The sequence below is a fragment of the Strongylocentrotus purpuratus genome, unplaced genomic scaffold, assembly GCF_000002235.5.
Source record: "Strongylocentrotus purpuratus isolate Spur 01 unplaced genomic scaffold, Spur_5.0 spur5_scaffold_3, whole genome shotgun sequence".
Lineage (NCBI taxonomy): Eukaryota > Metazoa > Echinodermata > Echinoidea > Camarodonta > Strongylocentrotidae > Strongylocentrotus > Strongylocentrotus purpuratus.
This window is the reverse complement of record NW_022145609.1, coordinates 34834884-34856612: the sequence shown is the minus strand read 5'-3', so window position 1 is coordinate 34856612 and position 21729 is coordinate 34834884. Positions and strand designations below refer to the sequence as shown.

Below are 21729 nucleotides of genomic sequence, written 5' to 3'. Positions count from 1 at the left end.
TCTCGAGCTAGATCGAGCTATATACGCTATCGATCGCCAACTAGGCCAGAGATTGTGGTTTCGTGCTTGCAGCATATGCACACAAAAACATGGGGGACATTCTCGAAGAAATCCTGAAAATTGTGGAGCGAGTGGGAGATATAAAATCAGAAGATGTAGCAAGCTGGCTTGAAAAGGATCATCAGCAGATTGTCGGGGCAATAAAAAGTCTACAATCCCTAGGAAAAGTGAGTATTTTCATCGTATCTAATTTCTCTTGCCACAATTTGCGAACAAATTATACAACGTACGGGACTGCTGTGTTTTCGAAAGGAGCCACGGCACGGCCACATAGGCCTAGTGCATTACTATCTATCCCGGCTGTGTATTAAAAGCTGTGCTATTGATTCTCAACATTTCAAACACCACAGTACAAAACTCAACTGATTTCACTCAAAATCGGTACTTTAGTGGCGATTGATGACATGACACCTAAGATCTAGATTCTAACTAGACCACCTAGCAGTAAAATACTACTAAAGTTAGGTCTAGAGTAAAGGAGCCGGTAATCGGCCAGCTCCAGTTTTCGGCCGATTGGTTGGATGCAAGGTAAAATCACTCTAAAATACATCGCATAATAGCATAACACATATCCCACACATACCATACCATGCCAGTGTCACTGAAGAACCACATTTGCAATGAAAAATATATCCTAAAATATCACATTTTAGCGATGTAATCGGCGGTCCCGCTACCCGAATCTGAAAAATCGAATATCTTACGCGTGTCTGTAAGAATATGGGTACCATATAATGAGCTTTATTTCAAGTATTTTTCAGATTTAGAGCCGGATTTTGTGTTAGTCGCAAGCTCAAAAGTATCTCATCGCATGTATTAAATCAATGCAGCCGCACACCGCAACGCACACACGATATCTCTGTCTAATTCAGATTCCAATATCCGATCACCACAGTACTTGTTTTCGGCCTGGCGAGCTCCGGGGAGCTCCGGCGTGGAATATCTGCTCCGCCCGCTAGTGCTATAGATCAGCGCGAAAACGCACGGCGCGCGCTTCCTATTGACTTTGTACATGCGGCCGAAAACTGGTACGCTATGCCGAAAACTGACTCCGAAACAGTGAAAATTGAAATGGATATTGTCATGGCAATTCGTGATTTTTTTCTGGGATTCTTGTTTTGTTTAAATAATAATAATATGTGCTTCATGATTTGAACAAAAAATGATATTAAATAGGAAGTAAAGGGTCCTAAAAATAGGATTTTGTCTTAAGTGGCCGAAAACGGGCTCCTTTACTCTAGGGTCTATTTTATTCAAATTTTCGATGTTATCAGTACGAGAATACACCCGACGGTGGCCTGTACTTATAGCGAAGAAGAAGAAGAAAGAATAATTTAAATATTCAAATTGTGAGTCTAGTATCATACTAGACTGAATTTTCCGTCTCTTTCGTTCGTTAGCCTCTTATTGGGGTAGGGTCGGCTCTCTCTTTAGAGACGCAAACCGTTTATACACATTCCCTTGATAACGCCAAGGCCATTTCAGGTCGTATTGTTATGCCCCCAAAATCCATTTTAAAATGTCATTTTACCTCGTGCATATCGTAAATTAGGCCTAGGCTACAATACATCGGTTCCACTTACCAACTTGACTGAAATAATCCTTTTAATGGTCCCTTTTAAGGAAATTATGGGTCAAAATCGACATCCATGTTGAAAATCTTGCAAGCCGTTTTAAACTCTCGCTGTACATGGAGTCATCTAAATCAATCTCATCCCTTCTAGTCTACGCCGAAGGCAAAATGATAATGAAGGAAAAACTGTGATAACGCCATTGCGAACGTGTAGATGGCGCACAGTTTTTCCTTCATGATTATGTGCATTTGTGTGTTGTAAGTGTATTGACTATTCATGTATTCAAATGCTGCCTATTAACACGTAGTGCAGTGCTAGAGGTCAATACTCATTAGCCTTGACTCTCTACTAAGTAGTACTATGCTTGCTGGAGTGCGGCACGGTCACTGGCACTCCAGCAAAGGCACTGACCCTCCAGCAAAGCATATGCTAATGCGTATTTACCTCTGGCGCTGCACTACGTGTTAATAATAGGCAGCATTTGCACACATGAATAGTCAATACACTCATTATACACAAATGCACACAATCATGCCGATGTGGCTGATCGGCAAGTAGACCTAGACTTACAATTTGAATTTTTTAATTGTTTTTTCTAACTTCGGTAAGCTGAAAAAAATTGTATTTTATTGCTATTAGATGTCATCAATTGGCGAGATTGTAACTACAGGCACTAGTAAAAACAGGAAACTACCGATTTTGAGTGAAATCAGTTGAGTTTTGCACAGTATTATTTTTATTTTTAGATTTTTATTATTATTTTAACCGCACATCACTAAACGATGTGTATATCTGCCTACTATTGACTGTGCGCATCAACCCACTGTGCGTTAATCTTCATTTCATGAAGCCTGCACTTTTTTAGGAAGAAGAAGTAGTGTTTGAAATGTTGAGAATCAATAGCACAGCTTTTAAAGGTAAAGAAAGACCAGTACTAGTGGAAACGCCCAAATTTAAAAAAATGAAATGGAAGCTCTTATTACCAATCATGTGAAAGAATATGTTTTGAATAATACATGATGATAAAAATTTTGCCGGGACACCGCCTACTACCGTATTTGCCGGCGTAAAGGCCGCAGTATTTTTGGAAGAGAAAATATCAAAAAGTCGGGGTGCGGCCTTTACGACGAAAGAGTAAAAAAAAAAAAAAACGTAAGTCAAAACTAGCACAAATTTGCACGTATGGGACTAGAAACGGTAAAATAACAATACCACTATGGTACAGGACATTTCCAAACATCTTACCGACAATTTTATTTTGCATTGTTGACATGAAGATGAAAATAAACGTCCTAACACAACATTTGTCGATAGATCTTGATCTAAGTTCGTGCCAATGCATTGCAAAAGTAAAGGAAGGAACCGTCTAACGGAGCTGCCGCGAAGCATTCATCCGAAGTCGCCATTTTGTTTTTCCATTTCATGCAGTTTCGCATTACACCGTACATTGTGGTAGGGGTATATCGGACACCAAATCTGCCTGCGATCACTTTTTTAGCTAAACTTCCGGTAAATTATAAGAATATGGATGAATTTGGTATCAGTTTGTAAAAAAAAAAATAGTGTTTTCGAAAAAATTATGATTATTTTGTTTTGTCTGTTGTTTTTTTTTTTCCTTTTTTTTTTTTTTTTCCTCTTTGAAATGTCAAAGTTGAGGTGCGGCCTATGCCTTATCGCCGGCAAATACGGTAATTGATGTATTTGGTAAATTAGTTTATCTATCATCATGTGAGAGATAAAAACGCTTGTGCCGCGCACGTGTGCGTAGTCCCATATACATCTTTCTGTGTACAGTACTTGTAACTTTATGAAGACTGGGCCAAATTTCTTATCATTTTGATGATTCCAGAACCTTGCAGTACATCTATGCTAGATGATCAACCATTTCTGATCGATTTCAAAACGTTTCTTTCACAATGCAATCGCATGACCATAACTGGTCTTTATCTTTAATACACAGCCAGCTATGATAGTAATGCAGCTATGTGTGGCCACTGCTAGGCGAGCGGCTCAACAAAATCATCATCTACACAGGGGAGTGAAGGATACTAGCATAGCTGCATTACTATCCTGGCTGTGTATTAAAACCTGTTCTATTGATTCTCAAAATTTTCAACACCACTGTACAAAACTCAACAGATTTCACTCAAAATCGGATGAAGGGGTGCGCAAAGTTCACAGACAGTTTAGAACATATTAGTATTACAAAATGTGATATTGGATCTATGATTTCTCATATTCTACACAAATTAATTTATTTCAATTATTACCAAATGGACAGCAAAGTCATTACTACAGATGGGCAATTCCACGGTAACGGAAGGACACTCAGACAAGATTTTTGAACTTCAGGTTCATACTAAAAGAACTGTTTTATTAGTATAAGATGTGAAACAGTACAGATATAATACCTATATAAGTGCCTTTAATTCTCCCCAAAAAAATTGTCATTATAGTTAAGTAGTTTAAGAATGTGCATATTAATTATCTCGGTAACGGAAGGACATAAAAATGGATATGGTTTTTCCAGTTAATTAGTGTTTATCCAAACTTTGTGAAGTTGATGAAGCTTTCCACTTGACTGAAACACATTTTGTTCCCCATAGTTTAATACATACTAATAAAACATTTCTTTTAGTATGAACCTGAAGTTCAAAAATCTTGTCTGAGTGTCCTTCCGTTACCGTGGAATTGCCCAGATGGGTTCAACTAGAAAATTTATCGTCAAAGGATTTCAGAGATATCGCGATCTAAAAATTTGATGTCCGATCGTGCGTGCGCGCTGCATCTAAAAACGAGACCTATCTTCACACACAGGGGTTTACAGCTGATTTGTACAAAAATGTGATCCATCAAAAATAAGGAAATTTCACAATTTGCAAGGCAAGATATCATACAATCAGTCGGTACCACTTATTACTTTTTAAATTTCCAGACCCTTATCAGTATTTTAGTAATTTTTCAGAACGGACGCAAATGACCGAAAAATTTGCAGATCTTTTGTCAATATTTTCAAAATTTCACACCCGATTTCAGAGAAAATTCCCCCTGTAGGAGTATAGATCATTTTATGTTAGTCTTTCCATTGGTGATATCAGATTTTCGCAATCTTACCGGTAGTTTCTGGGGTTCTAGGACACCTACCCCCTGGATAACCACCCCTAGGATAACCACTCTCTAGGACAACTACCCCTAAGTCAACCATTCTCTAGGACAACTACCCCCCTAACAACTTTCCTTGGGGGTAGTTTTCTGGGGGGGGGGGCGTAGTTATCCGGAGGGGGGTAGTTATCTGGGGGTGGTTATCTGGGGGGTGGTTAGTTGTCTGGGGGGTGGTTATCCAGGGGGTAGGTGTCCAGACATCCTTCCTACTACCTTATATAGCCGTAATGTTTCTGCTTTCCATTCTAGAGGAAGGACACCTTCTGTGAGTGACTGACATATATTAAAAAATCTTGGCAAGAGTTTACATAGTTGATCAGCAAGTTCTTTTAAGATACGAGAATGCAAATTATCCGGACCAGCAGATTTACCATTCATAAATGATATTAGTTTCTTTCTAACATCCGCTGTGAAAATTTTTTTGTCAGGAAAGGAGTCAATTGAATATTTGGGAGCCTCAGGATTACTAGAGAGGTCTTCAATACTAGAGAGGTCTGCAATAGTGAAAACACCACTAAATTGTTGATTCAGCACATCGGCTTTTTCCTGACCAGTAGTAGCTGTTGCTCCGTCAGTTTTGGATAGATTCCCTATCTTGCTTCTGCACTTCATTTTACTATTGACATATTTCCAAAAAGATTTAGGATTCAACTTTACTCCTGATGCTAACTGCAATTCAAAATCCTTGCATAGATTTTGTGTCATATCTCGTAATGAGTTCAGTTCACGAGCATATGTAGTGTAATCCCATGCGCTGCTCGATTCCAAATATCTTTTCCACAATCTTTGCTTTCTCTTAGAGATAGTCCAAGCTTCATGAGTCATGTAAATATTCCTTTTCTTGCCTTTCCCCATAACTCTCTTTGGAACATTTTCTTGCATCCTTTGATGAATTTTATCAGAGAGTTTTTTTCCATGAATCAGTGCAGCTAGAATTGGCAAAAAAATCATCCCAATTAACATCATAAGAAGTTCTCCTCATTTCTTCATACCGGTAGTTGCCTTTGTTGAAGTCATAGACAGAGTCTTTTTTTTCTTCTTGTGGTTCTTCTTGTGTTAATCAACAGACAACAGTGGTCACTCCTCCCCAAGGGAGGCAAATATTCAATGTCGTAGATAAGATTCAATTCATCAGTGAGCACAAGGTCAAAACCTAAGCTTATCAAAATATTTCTAATGTTTAAACGCTTATTTAAACATACCAGTAGTAGAATCTACAAATTCTTTGCTAATCAGCAACATTATCATCCAGTGAAAATCAAAGTCGATATCATTATCACTTTATCAAGTATCAGTTCATACACACTTTGGCATGTCCGAATTTGGCATTCATGCGATTTGCGAGTCTTGGCCACTCGTGTACGTGTCATAGGTACATGACTTACGAGTAGTATACTTGTTGTGTTGGGAAAAAATTAAGATGCTCTCTATAGATTCTCAAAATGTTCAAATGCCACTAAACAAAACTGACCAGAATGACAATTGATGACACCTAAACTAAAAGACAATCAGTTTAACTCCCACTTCAACAGCTGCTTTGAAATCATTGTGTGCATTTCTTGGTCGTCACGAGCGCTGAATCTCTGTGTAAACTCAATGTACAAAAATTCACTAAAAAAAACTTGATCCTTAGGCTACAGTGTACATTACCATGTTATGCATACATTAAAAGGTTTGTTTTATTTCTTAAAAGGCCTCACATGGGGCATTGAAGTTCAAAGATATTTCACAGCATATTAAAATTTAATTTTTGCGTGCACAAAGCAAACGTTGGGACCAAGTTTTTGGTGGTCGATTTTATTTTGGTCACTCATTAGCTGAAACTAGACGATTTGCAAAGGCTAGCGGAAGAAGATGCAACTAAGGAAAATCAACAGCGGTTTCTTCACTTTTTCTACAAGAAGAGGAGATGGACGATTAACCATTTGCTTGACAAATGGGACTCATATTGTATTTCTGTTCCATGGCAAAAAAATAGTTTTGAACTTTATTCATTTCAAATCTGAAATGCAAACAGCAGCATTCCAAATTGGAAGAACTAGAAATGCAATCGTGTCACAACGATGTGCGTGCAATGACGCCATGTTTCTACGTGTCAAATGAAAGAGCTTCTCTCGGACTATCCAGAGCGATTTGTACGAAGTCTGTAGCTTCTGTGATACTGGAGATAGGTAGGGCGATGAGAGGCCTTAACAGTGACCTTGATGGGATGGTAGTGACTACGTCTACGAATTTTGAAAGAAATTGGGATAGGGGAAAGAACCTAGAAAGGGTTCGCAAGCACTGCGTGCAAAAACCAATGGGATTTGGTGCATGTTGGTCATTGAAATAAAGATCCTTCTGGGGTGCAATGCATGGGCGGAGAAGGTACAGGATCTGAATTATGGCCGGCGTTAAATTGTCTTTTTTTCTCTCTCTTTATGTCTCTTTACGGGCCGTATTTGGTATCATTAGAAAGAGAGTTTCATGGTTGTTATTGTAAATTACTCTCTTTTTTTCTATGATAATCCTATCGAAACATGTGATGTAAAATAGATTTATAGAACAAAATGGCGTCTGAAATGGCCCCCTTGACCAATTTTAAAAATCCGGCCACGAGGTGCCCTGCATATTGGAACTCGGCATGTCACTGCAAATTTTCAAGAAAAAAAAAGGATGTTTAAGGGGCGAAAAGCAGTCTGAAAAAAATGACGTCATAGCCGATACTTGTTAGGTTTGGGCGGAAACTCGGCGGAATTCGTGTAGTGACCTTTGTTCAAATGCGATTTACTCACAATTTTCTGTGTGAACATATATCATACTTGGTATCATCCAAAAGGGCACTTCATTGCGGTCAGTTTGACACCGTTGTTGTCTCCGCGCAATGTATTGCACGCATTAAACGCGCTATTACGTAATGCATAGTAAATTCATCATTGTTGGCGATAACTTTGCGACGAAGGCATTACAATTTATTAAACTTGGCAGACAGTTGTCACGTATATTGATACATATGTGTGCCAAGTTTCATTGATGTAGGTATAAAGATCGCCATTTTAGAGCAAGTTGAAGTTATTTTCGAATTTTCTTGAAAATGGCGAATTTGGAGGTCATTTTCTCAAAGTTGGTCAGTGTTAGGGTATATAATTTTGTATATGGCTGGAAAGGGCATATCTTCAAGTATCTAAATCCAAAAAAGGGTACGGATTTGCCAAGCCATAATGGAGATACGGCCACAGAAAGAAAGCCAATTCCCAGAACTTTAGAGGGTGCTATTTATGTTTTGCAAAGCCATTGGAGCGTGAAATTTGGCATGGCTATGTGCAATTATGAGATAAAGATACTGTGAGATTTAAATACAAAACGGAATTCATATGAGAAAGTTATGGCAGTTTTAGATTATTTAGGGGTCAATTTTTCAAGAACTTGAAAGATTTTTGACGGAGTCGGTTTCAGATTTGAATTTTGAGTACGAAGATGGCATTTTGAAGGTCAGGTTATACGTCGCAGATAAAAGAACATCTATTAGACTATCTAGAGGAATTTGTTAGAAGTTTGTAGGATCTAGGATAGTGGAGATAGGAAGGAAGAAAGAAAGGCCTTAAAATGGACCAGAAACGGACAAAATGGCGCCAGGACGGTTATGCATGAGTGATTTTGAGAATCGAAGAATGTAGTGACCTTGATGAGATGTTAGAGACTATGCCTATGAAATTTGAAAGGAAAAGAACATGAGGAAAGCACCTAACAAGGAATAACAAACACTACGTGCAAAATGAATGCCATTTCCTGACGATAAGGATAAGGAAAACCAGGAGAATATTAACAGGGCAGAATGTGAACGAAAACAAGGCAATGACGAAGGTCGTCATTGCAATTATACCGACACACCTCTAGTACACATATCTCACTCATTCTTGATATTCTGACCTTTCCACAGCTTATTGAGGCCGAGCAGCAGACCTCAAAACACTGGGAGCTGACTACAGAAGGGACGCAGATCGTCAATAATGGCAGCCATGAAGCAGCATTGTACAACGCCATACCAACTGAGGGTATCTCTCAGGCTGAACTCATGGTAAATTTTTGTGGGGCCATCATCCTACCAGTATTTGTGATTTATGTATTTTGTTGTTAATTACTGTATTTATTTCAAATTCAAAGGGAAAGAGTATGGCCAATAGGCATACCTATAGCTGAAGGAGCTTACAGATATGCAACGTTATGGTTAATGATAAAAAACAATGTTATTGTATAAATTATTGTTAATTGTTAATTAAAGCAATATCACTGGTTAAATGATTTACATGTAAACCCATTGCCTACAGGAACCAGGTGATTCCTGTATTAAGCCTAAGGGAATTAAAAAATTCAGAAATAACTGGGTTAATGACAAACTTACAATTAACTCAGTTCTATTGAGAGATTTGTCTAGTTTATTCCCAAGCATGTGTTTTCCAATGTGCTTATCAATTGTTCTTTCTATGTTTAATTTTCTCCTGATGTTGACTGTCTTCACCTTCTATATTGACCAATTTTTTTTTTCTTTTCTATTTGTATGATTACATGTATTGTAGAAGACTGTTCCCAATGCTAAGATAGGATTCAGCAAGGCAATGTCTGCAGGATGGTTGGAGGTGAATAAAAAGTGTGAAGGTGGTCCAAGAGTACAGAGGAAGGTAAGCAAGGTCAACAAAGGTCAAATTAGTTCTTGGAAATTATTTTACTGTTTCATGTGCACATACAAAAATCCGAGTGCAAGGATTGGCCACAGATGGCTCACATGAAATAATTCCACCATGAAGGAAAAAAATTGGATATTGCATGATGTAAAATGGGGTATATCCCATCACCATCAGGCCTAAAATAAAAACTTGTTGCATTGCCCTTTAGGTGCCAAAACATGGGTCGGTCGGTCGGAAAAGATTTTATTTTTTAAAACTTTTTTGTTGTTGCCCTCTTTGGGCCGATATTTTTCAGTTTTTTTAATGTTTTTGATGCGTTTTTTGTTTTTTCCCGCCCTCTTTTGGCTGATATTTCTCAGTTTTCTAGCTGGTGCAGTGTATGGTATCAAACTATAAACACGAACAAGAGGCCGGGGTCTACTTACACTCGTATACTAGGATATTAAAACTAGGGCAAAAGACTGGTGAGAATTTGGTAATAATTTTATTTTATGCATTTATTTCCCATTTAAACAAACAAAATACATATTTTTGTATTCATTAATATAACAAAATCTAAAAAACGGTAAATAAAAAAAACTTTTTTAAAATGCCGACCGTAGGTTTTTAGATTTTTGGGTCGGTCGCAAAGGGCAATGCAACAAGTTTTTATTTTTGGCCTCATCATCATCACCATGAAGCGGCACTTAACTGGAAGAAGAATATACCCCATTTGATGGTACAGTACAAAGCTATCGACAGGCCTATTGCGATATCACAAGGCCTGGCTCTGTGATGTGGCATGGTTAATTATTTTTTCATATAAATCAAAATATACAATTCATATTTTGCTAATCAAACATACCATGCACTCTCTTTGAGGCAAAATTAAAATTACAGATTTTCAGTGACTGGGTTAAACCACCTGTCCTGTGCATGAAAAACTTACTGGGAACAAAAGTTTTCATATATTTTTTTATTAGATTGAATTGAATCTAAGTTAAATTTAAATATGATGATATACATGTAGTTGCAAATTCTTGAAGTATCCAACATTTGAAGCTTTTGTTTTGGCAGTTAAGTTTAAACAAAAAATGTAATAGGCATTCACAATGAAATAGTCCTTAAAACTTTCCTGAATTTGTTTAAAATTGATAAATTTGAAAGCAATAAATTATTTATAAATGAATGAAAGTGAAAGCACATGAATAGACCTGTCATCAGATTTCATGTAAAAGCATTTATGAGTATCTTGATTGAATGAATTAATGCCTATGAATAAGTGAATGAATCTATGAAGAAATGAATGAATCTATGAATAAGTGAATGAATGAATGAATGAATGAATGAATGTGTATTTTAAACAATTGAACTGAACATTATTTTCTCCATTAGATCTCATCTATTGAAGACAAAGTCCAAGCACAACTCCAAAAGATTAGACAAGGGAACATAGAAACAGTTACAGAGAAGGAAAGGACAGAACTTAAGAAGAGAAAGCTAATCACTGAAGTGTAAGTTTCATTTATGAACAATAGAAGCAATAAAGATATGTATAATATTTGTCTTGCCTGCATATTACAAAAGCGAAAAACATAGGCGCCGCTTATCCGATGGTGGCGGCAGCGGCGGCGGCGGCGTCAACTTCAAAAACTAAGCTTTTGAAATTGGATATAATTTTGAAAGTATAAGTTCTTATTCTATGAAACTAAAGGATTATCAAGTATCCCCAATCACGTGAGTAGAATTTCAGGTCACGAAGTAGAGGTCAAAGGTCATTTCGGGTCAACACACTTAGACTATGTTGTGGCATCAACATCAAAAACTTACCTAACCAAAAGTTAAGATTTTGAATTTTGGATATAATTTCAGCCTTTCAGGTCTGCAAACTGAGACTTTGTTGTGGCATCAACATTAAGATTTTGAAGGGGGGGGGGGGGGGGGTAGTGAGCACTGCGATTTTTTTTTCTTACTCAACACCCCCACCCCCTTCCCTGTTGAGCCAAAAAAAAAAAAAAAATTGCATACGATGTCCCTCGAAGCAGTTCCCCAAAGTTGACAGCTCTGAGTATCACAAATTATATGACACAAATTCCAGGTCACAAAGTCAAGTAAAAGGTAATTTTAGGTCAGTAGACTTGGATTATGTTTTTACAACTTAAAGAGAAGGTTGAGTTCTGGGAAGAGGTGAAAAATAATTTGTGAGCATTACTCATTCTTATTATGCAAGTGTGGAAGAACATCAGTTAAGACATGTTCCCTGAAAAGCATGGCTCTTCAAATGCCTTCATATTCTAAATATGCATGTAACATGGTAAAAATCGGGGGCCGGCTTTTTACGCCACGTGTTCGTGTAGTCCCATATACATCTTTCTGTGCAAGTGTTTGTAACTTTACCAAGACTTGGCCAAATTTCTTATCATTTTGATGATTCCAGAACCTTGCAATACACACAAATTCTTATATGCTAGATGATCAACCTTTTCTGGTCGGTTCCACACCGTTTCTTTCACGATGCAATCGCATGACCAGAACTCAACTTCATCTTTAATATGAGCATACGTAAATCATTTTTTATGCCTCCGTTACAAAGTAGCCAGAGGCATTATGTTTTCGTGTTGTCCGTCCATCTGTACGTCCCGTTCTCATGATCGCATCATCTCAAGAACCAATTGATGGATACCTGCCAAACTTAGGTCATGTATGTATCTTGCAGAGCCAATGAACTGATTAGATTGTAGGGTCATGAGGCCAAAGGTCACAGGGCTAACTATGTATGCAAAAATAGCTTATGATCGCATTATCATTAGAACAGATGGATGGATTACCATCAAAATCAAAACATGTATGTATCTTGCAGAGCCAATGAACTGATTAGATTTTAGGTCATGAGGTCAAAGATCAAAGGGTCATACATGTACATGTATATGAAATAAAGCTTGTGATCACAATATTCTGAGAACCTGTTAATGGATTACAATCAAACTTGAATTTTTAAAATTGCTTCTGTTTTGGTTTGTAAAATCGCTCTTTGGCGGAGGCATCATTTTTCGTCTGCGCGCAGTCGAAGGTTCATCTAGTTGTTATTTGTTCATATTTCATGAAAGTTATTAATCTTGTTATTTATAATAGTAACTAATTCTTCTGATGATTCTTAGGCAATATTCACTTCAAAATGCTGATTATATTCAAGGGTTTCATTTTGGGGGCCTACTAATGGGCCACCCTGCCTATAAATAATATCCAATTGCGTAATGCAGGTGAGACCACCAAGAGCATTTCCCTTGTTACATTTTCTTGCCAATTTCCCAACGGTGGTATTTTATGGAGTTTATATAAAATGTTCAGAACTATATGTTTGGTGCTAAACAGATGTCAGCATTTATGCTCCTTCTGTGCTCATTTATATTATGTTTCTTCAGCATATCCAACCTTTTCACTTATTTCTCCCTCTTTATATCTTTCTCTCTCTTCCTCTGTTCTCCCCCCTTTCTCTGTACCCCACCTTCTCAAGTTCTCTCTCCACGTGTCTTTTTCTATTATCAAGGCTCATGTACCGTGTACATGTACACATTGTAGCCTCAATTGTGTTTATGTATTACTTTTATTGATATACTCTTTATATTTTTTGTTTTTATCCACAGAACAAGAAATACTTTCATGATCAAGAAAGGAGAAGAGTTCAGCACAAAGATACAGAAACCTGAGACAGATCTTACTCCTGATATGATTATGAAGTAAGAACATTTTATTAGTTATTCCATGGCTCTTCCTTCCATTGCTCCATACCATTTTAATTCTTAAAGATAAACTTTAGTACTGGTAATGCGATTGCATTGTGAAAGAAAAGGTGTGGAAAGGATCAGAAACAGTTGATCATGGCAGTGCAAACAAATTCTACGTCAACGAGAACCTGACGAGCGTTACCCGAGAGCTGCTCGGAATCGTGAACGTCGAAAGGAAGAAGGCGGGCTTCAAGTTCGTGTGGACCGTCAACGGCAAGATATTCGTGAGGAAAGATGAGAAGGAACCTGCGATCATCATCCATACCAAGGATGATATCAAGAAGTTGAAGTAGACGATATCAACAAGTTAATAAAGTAGGCAATATTTACGATCAACATTCTTAAACTCCATAACGATGATTATTATTTCATATGTTTCATATCTTTTCTGTTTTTATTTTATTTCGCTCTTTTGGCAAGTTTGCCTCCCCAATCAGTGTCAACTTATGCTGTCACTATATTCAACCAAAATATCGAATTCTGCAAGACTCTCATCCTTAAATGACTAATGAAGATTACCAATTACAACCAAATATTGACTGTAGGTACTACGTACCTAATGAGTTTAATCCTGTAAAGGATCAACCTCAACAAACACAATTTCTTAGTTTCTTACATTGTAATGTTCGGAGTCTAAGTAAGAATAATGAAAATATGAATATCCTGTTATCATCATTACAGTTCGATTGCTCAGTTATAGGCATTACCGAAACATGGTTAAATCCTCAATCTCCACCTTTATATACCTTAGAAGGTTACAAACAAATACGTAAAGACAGGTCGAGTGGTAGGGGCGGCGGACTTCTAATGTATATCGCGGATTCTTTATCTTTTAAGCCCAGACGTGATATTTCTTTCCAAAACGAAACTGCGGAACTCTTATGTATTGAAGTTGATCTTCCTAATGAAAAGAATTTTATTGTTTGCGTTTATATATACAGACCGCCCAGCACAGACATGGTAGACTTTTTAAATGATTTAGAATTGCTCATGTCAACTGTCAACTCTTTCAATAAATCTGTTTGTGTTATGGGTGATTTTAATATCGATTTACTGAATAATAGTCCAAACTCACTTCGTCTTCGAAATATTCTAGATTCCAATGCATTCAGTGTTATGATTGATAAACCAACCAGAATTAGTAATCATTCATCTTCATTGTTGGATAATATTTTCGTAAAAACATCTAAAGGCTTTTCTCAATCAGGTCTGTTTTATTGTGAAATATCTGATCATCTACCTGTGTTTTGCTTACTTTTTGACCACAAAACTGATGTAACACAAAAAAGGCGAATTGAAAAGAAACGTAAAATTACTGATGAAAATGTTTCTTGTCTGAATGAAGATTTACTCTCGGAAAATTGGAATGATGTTATAATTTGTGACGATGTAGAAAGTGCTTTTGAAGTATTTTGGAATAAGTTTTATTATCTTTTTAATAAACATTTTCCATATGTGCAATTAAACGACAAGAGAAAAGGAAATCATCCATGGATTACTAGAGGGATACTTAGATCGATAAAAAGAAGAAACGTACTATATAAAAGAAGTATGAAAAAACGATCACAAGATAATGTTGAAAAATACAAGAAATATAGAAATAAATTAACATCAATTATACGATGTTCACGTCGTTTATTTTACTCTAAGAGGTTTGAAAGTGCAAATGGCAATATTTCATCTACCTGGAAAATTGTAAAGGATATTTTATGCAAGCAAGGAAAACATGAAGTTCCAGGAAAAATTGTTCTTGGTAATAAAGAAATAACAAATGCAGAAGATATTGCAAATGCATATAACACTTATTTTGTCAATGTTGGCCTAAATCAAGCCAAGATGATAAATAAAGATGGAACCAACTTCACACAGTACCTCAATGAACCATCTAATACTTCTATTTTTCTAAAACCAACGAATTACATTGAAATTCTCAATGTAGTGAGATCGCTAAAAAACAGTCACTCTTCTGGGCATGATGAAATCAGTACATTTTTATTGAAAAAGATCATTGGTTCGATTCTAACGCCTCTTGTACACATTTGCAATCTCTCTTTGATGACCGGAGTGTTTCCTTCTTCTTTCAAACTGGCAAAGGTGATTCCTGTTCATAAAAAAGATGACGTGATGGTCGTTTCTAACTATAGACCAATCTCATTACTGCCTAGCTTTTCTAAAGTTTTGGAACGAATTGTTTATAACAGGCTCTACAGTTTTTTAGATAAATGTGAATCATTGAATCATGATCAATTTGGATTTCGGCGGTCTCATTCTACAGATCTTGCGCTACTGAAATTTTATGATCGCGTTTCAAGTGCACTCGCTGCTCACGAGCATGTCATTGGTGTATTTATGGATCTGAGTAAAGCATTTGACACACTTGACCATTCAATTCTTCTTTCTAAGTTAGAGCATTATGGAATAAGGGGCATAGCTTTACAATGGCTTGCGAGTTACTTATCTATGAGAAGACAGTACACTTATTATAACTCTGTTAACTCTGACATTCTGTATCTTAAATGTGGTGTTCCGCAGGGATCCATCCTGGGCCCATTATTATTCCTTATTTATATCAATGATATTTGTAATGTATCTAAAACTTTAAATTATACCTTATTTGCAGATGATACGAGTGTTTTCTTGTCTCATCGTGAAATCAACACTCTAGAACAGAAACTAAATTCGGAACTGCCAAAGTTGACTTTATGGTTTACAAGTAATGTGCTCTCTCTCAATGTTCTTAAAACAAATTATATTCATTTTAGAGGTAGAAAATCTAATGACAACCTTGCTCTTAATATTAAACTAGATGATATTTCTTTAGAGAGAAAGACATGTACGAAATTCCTTGGTGTCTATATCAATGAAAAACTTGACTGGAGCGACCATGTAAAACACATTGTTACACCAATCTCCAGAAATATTGGCGTACTGTATAGAATAAAATGTTTTGTTTCTGATAGAATATTACTTATGCTATATAATAGTCTAATTTTACCACACATTTCTTATTGTAATATTTTGTGGGCAACATCCAAGTGTGTGACTAATAATATTCTTCTGTTACAAAAGAAAGCTGTACGCATATGTACCCGAGCTGGTTATCGTGACCATGCTACCCCACTATTTGTTAAACTGAAATGCTTAAAGATTGATGATATTAACTTCCTCCAAATTGCCATATTTATGTTCCGTTTTAATATCAAATTATTACCTACGTCATTATCTTCAATGTTCCAACCTAATAACATGGTTCATTCGTATTCAACAAGGCAATCATCGAATTTACATGTGGTCAATCCTCACACTACATTAGCCCAGAAATCAATCAGACACAGAGGTCCAGATGTATGGAATTCTTTACCTAATGATATTCGAAATATAAAATCAACAAACTCTTTTAAAAGAGCACTCAAGTGTATTATCATTTCACAGATGTAAGATATTACTTACATTATAATCTATTTATCAGTTCTAATTAAATCTAACATAATTTTGTTACTAGGCCTAACGAATTTTTTTTTTTTTTTTCTTTCTTTCTTTTTTTAAAACTTTGTAAATAGTGTAAATAGTTCACTACAAAACTTTAGGAATTTTATTTGTCATATATTATATATTTGAAAGGTGTTGTAACGATTCAAGCTCTATTTGCTTATGTTTCATCACCTTTGTGTGTTCATTTTTCAAACTGTATATAAGTTGCAACTTGTCTTTGATAAAACAATGTTATATTCTTTTTCACGTGAAGTTAATTCAAATGTATTGTAAAATTGAAAATGATTTGTCATCTTATATTAATTTTCATGTGATGTTAACTTCAATGAATTGTGAAATTGTGAACATGCATAAATAAATAAATAAATAAAAAATAAATAAATAAATGTAGCATGTAAGTATTGGTGTGCACTGCAAGGTTCTGGAGTCATCAAAATCATAATAAATTTGACTGAGTCTTGGTAAAGTAACAAGCACTGTACACAGAAAGGTATATATGGGACAACACACATGGTGTCGGGTCTAGTACTACCTTGATTTCCTTGTCTTTCTATGCTCATTACTCAGCCAGTATACATTTTCTTCCAAAATTGTTTGGCACATGTCATTTACTTGTAATCTTGAACATTCAGTGTAAGTTTCGTTTGATTCTGTGAGAATTCCATTTTCTTTTTTTTTACCAGAACTGGAGTTTATCTTTAACCTTTTAACTCCCGTATTAAGCCTATGGGAATGGGAAATTCAGTAGTAACAATTTGATTAAGGGATAATCATGCTTTTTGTTAAACAAGTTTTATTTGAGTCAAAATTTGAAATCAACACAAACCAAGAAAAATAAAAATTGAATTTGATGATTCCTACCGAAATGCAGTCCTTGTTTTCTAGCATTGTTATGTCCCATATGAATCTTTCTAAAAATCATTATTTCCATGATAAATCAATGTGAATCATTATGGCCTCCACATTTTCAATATGCATAACATTTTAGTCAGTAATGTAACAAAACAGAAAATTGGGTTTCAAATTTCATGACATACATGTACTTGAGATATTGCTCAATTCAAGTAAAATTATATTGATGTATGGAACGCTGAACATTAAAAAGAATCATCACTAGAAAATGCACAAAAAGTCTTGAAGTGCACATCGGGAATTCCAAATTGACACAAACCCATTTTTATACCATAAAAATCAAATGCTAATACATGTTTGTGATAATTAATCTTCCTACAGGGGTACATGGAAAGACCATAAGTTCAAGGATTATAACTTTGAAGCTCTTGGGGTCATGCCCCCGTCAGGTCACCTTCACCCTCTCCTCAAGGTCAGGTCACAGTTCAGGCAGATCTTCCTTGAAATGGGGTAAGTTATTGGAAATTTGATCATTTTCATTGTTCATGTTTTAGAACGGGAAGTTAACCTTATTCAAATGCTCAGTGGGATGGCTGGGGTTCAATTTGACCATGCAGCAAAGAAAAATATCATAAATTTGATGTGAAATCCCTTCCATTTTATCATGAATTTCTCTCTCAATGAAAATCCCTGTCATCATCAACAGTAAAACATTGGAATATATTAATTACTTTGCAGAACTCCGATACTTTCCAAATGATCTATCCCTCAAGTTCCCTCAGCCCCATATTTTGGGAAAATTACTTTATAGAAGAAATTAATGAATTTGATTTTACATGTTTTTGGCAACAAGTGTACTGAACTGAAATGCTATGGAAGCTCATACAACTGTTATAACAAAATGTAGCTGATGAGACTGAATTTTGTTTGAAATAGTGTATTTTGTGCAATGTAGAATATTTAGGGGTAATGGAGATACTACTCATAAGCTGCTGAATTTGTGATAAAAGTGAATATATTTCTGGACGAGCAGATGTCCTTTTTCATGACACATTTCAGAATTTTGTATTTCATTCTTTTACTTATGGTGTTAGATTTTCTGAAATGCCAACCAACAACTATATTGAGAGTTCATTCTGGAACTTTGATGCTCTCTTCCAACCTCAGCAACATCCAGCCAGAGATAGCCATGATACCTTCTTTATCAAAGGTAATTTCTCTCCATCTCTATTTCATAATTGTTCTTATGTTTATCTCTTTCTCTGTCTTTTCATCTCTCTCTCTCTTTCTCATCCTCTATTCCCTTTGTATTTGTGTTTCCTGAAAGCTCCTTCTCGCCCTCTTCTTCTCTCACTCTCACTATGAACATGTCTGACAAAGAGAGCGGACAAAATATACAGTTCCTCAGGTAGACAATGGAACATCCCTTCACTGCTGTTATGTAAAAAGGTGAATATGCACGTGACACCAGTTCTACACATTTTTACATAATAGCAGTGAAGGGATGTTCCTTTGTCTACCTGAGGAACTGTATATTTTGTCCGCTCTCTTTGTCAGACATGTTCATAGTGTCTCTCATGCATGCTCTCTCTCTCTCTCTCTCTCTCTCTGTTTTTGTCTGCAAGTCTCTGTTTTTTCTCTCTTTCTGTATTATCTATTTATCTCTCTCTACCTTTCTGTCTGTCTGTAACCCTCTCTCTCTCTCTCTCTCTCTCTCTCTCTCTAGTTGTCTCTCCTTCACTATCTGTCTTTCTCTAGTTTTATCTTGCTGTCTTGTGCTTGTGTATAACCTTTTTTCCACTCTCCATATCTGTTGATTGTAAGTTATTTTTCTGATATTATTCTCTGATTCTTTGTCTATTTTTTGTCATCTATGTTTTTGGATTAATCACATTCCCTGTCTGATGACTTGCATCAGAAACAAACAAGTGTAACCTATTTGATTTGTACACAGACCCTGCGAATGCCACTCAGTTTCCCATGGACTATCTTGAGAGGGTGAAGACAGTGCACTCCAAGGGAGGTTATGGCTCACAGGGGTAAGTCCATGAAAGGAGTACAGGCATTAAAGGGACTTTGTAACACTGTTCAGATGAGAGATAGTGGTACTAAGGTAGTGACTTCAATGCTAGATGTACAATTAAAGATAATCTGAAAAAAATTTGAGTGAAAACAGACCATTATTCATGGTACAAATTGGGAAAACTGATCTGATCGATTCCTTAATTCTCCCAACTATATTATTACAATTTAATTACATTTTAGGTGAGTGGAAATCTTACAAAGCAATAAAATGGCTCTACATTCCATTCCAGACATTTAAGTGTTGACAGATTTTTTATAGCCTGTTTAATGTCTTGTTTTCATGGAAAAACGGTTGGGAAAATTGAAAAGTGGTTGGGAGAATTTACTGTTAATCACTGTTAGAGGGTGTCGTACATCGTCACCTTCAAAGAAAACCATAGATATCTTCGTGGTTTGAGAATTTGTTCAGGATTTTTTGCATGTCAGAGGGTTAGTACAGTAGAAGGAATATAGTAAGTAACATTTTATACAAAAATTAAGCAATTTTTTTCATCAACCTTCAACAATGTTACCAAGTCACTTTAAGATGCATTTCCTGTGATCGCGTTATCTCAAGAACCGAATGATGGATTACCGCCAAACTCAGGTCATGTATGTATCTTGCATAGAAAATGAGCTGAATAGATTTTGGAGTTGCAAGGTCGAAGGCCAAAGGTCACAGGGCTCATTATGTATGCAAAATAGCTTGTTATCTGAGATTGTAACGGAGGCATACCTGAGATTGTTCCGTCCTGGGGAGGACATTGATCCCCAATATTCCTCCACAGCATTCTGTCTTGGGCTTTTGATTTTGCTTGATTCTATGTTGTATTTCTATCTTTTGGTCATTGGCTTATTATTCTTCTCTGTGTCATTTCCTTGAGGACAGGGAATTATCTTGTTATGTTAGGGATGAAATTAGAATACACAGAAAAGAGACTGCTAAATCACCATGTTGTGAAGAGTGCTGTATTACCATTACTCTTTATTATGAGCTTGGTCCAAGGTAACCAAAATAGCAACATGGATGTCAAAAATTCAAAGTAGAAAGATGTTTTATATTTAAATTTAAACAGCTTTACCATAGGATGTTTATATTCATGGAATTTGGAAGTAGTGTATAAATGTAATTCCAGAAAAAAAAGGAATGCCAGTGATGCAAAAAAAGGTTTTTATTTATTAGTTTAATTTTTTGTTTACATGACTGCATGTTTATGCGAGGGACTTGGTTATGAGGACCAAAGGGGAGTAGCAAAGTCACTTGGTTTGAACCTGGGTCCTCCCAGTAATAAGACCACTGCTGAACCACTGAGCCATCTCGCATCCTCAAATACGGTGATAGCATTAAGAATTGTCTGTAAATGTTGGTTTGTATTGCAGGTACCAGTATGACTGGAAGATAGAAGAAGCTAGGAAGAACATTCTGAGAACACACACCACAGCCGTCAGTACAAGGATGCTGTACAAGCTTGGTCAACAGGTAAACCATTATATGGTAGCCATAGTGTCTTACACAACATTATTTTTATACTGCTGATAGTATGAATATAATTTGTTTTGTGCCATATCAGAAAGATATGTAAACCATTGCTCACTTCATATTATGTTTAATTTTTATGCCTCCGCTACAAAGTAGCCGGAGGCATTATGTTTTCTGGTTGTCCGTCCGTCCGTACGTCCGTACGTCCGTCCGTCCGTCCGTACGTCCCGTTCTCGTGATCGCGTTATCTCAAGAACCAATTGATGGATTCTCTCTAAACTTGGATCATGTATGTATCTTGCAGAGCCAATGAACTGATTAGATTTTGGGGTCACGAGGTCGAAGGTCAAAGGTCACAGGGCTCATTATGTATTCAAAAATAGCTTGTGATCGCAATATCTCAAGAACCGATCAATGGATTCCTGCCAAACTTGGGTCATATATGTATCTAACAGAGCCAATGAACTGATTACATTTTGGGGTCACGAGGTCGGAGGTCAAAGGTCACAGGGCTCATTATGTATACAAAAATAGCTTGTGATCGCGTTATCTCAAGAACCGATCGATGGATTCGTGCCAAACTTGGGTCATGTATGTATCTAACAGAGCCAATGGAC

The 21729-nt window shown here is 36.3% G+C and overlaps 1 protein-coding gene across 1 annotated transcript in view; it reads left to right on the top strand.

Moving 5' to 3' along the window:
* The first annotated feature begins 36 nt into the window (after nt 1-36).
* LOC581363 (phenylalanine--tRNA ligase alpha subunit) overlaps nt 37-21729 on the top strand; it is a 25683-nt gene continuing 3990 nt past the window's right edge. The window contains exons 1-9 of the mRNA XM_030996869.1: nt 37-227; nt 8716-8853; nt 9353-9454; nt 10835-10953; nt 13084-13176; nt 17950-18078; nt 18663-18778; nt 19523-19607; nt 21013-21112. Of these exons, the coding sequence (XP_030852729.1) occupies nt 90-227; nt 8716-8853; nt 9353-9454; nt 10835-10953; nt 13084-13176; nt 17950-18078; nt 18663-18778; nt 19523-19607; nt 21013-21112 (1020 nt within the window). The 5' untranslated portion in view covers nt 37-89. The remainder of the gene's footprint in view (nt 228-8715; nt 8854-9352; nt 9455-10834; nt 10954-13083; nt 13177-17949; nt 18079-18662; nt 18779-19522; nt 19608-21012; nt 21113-21729) is intronic.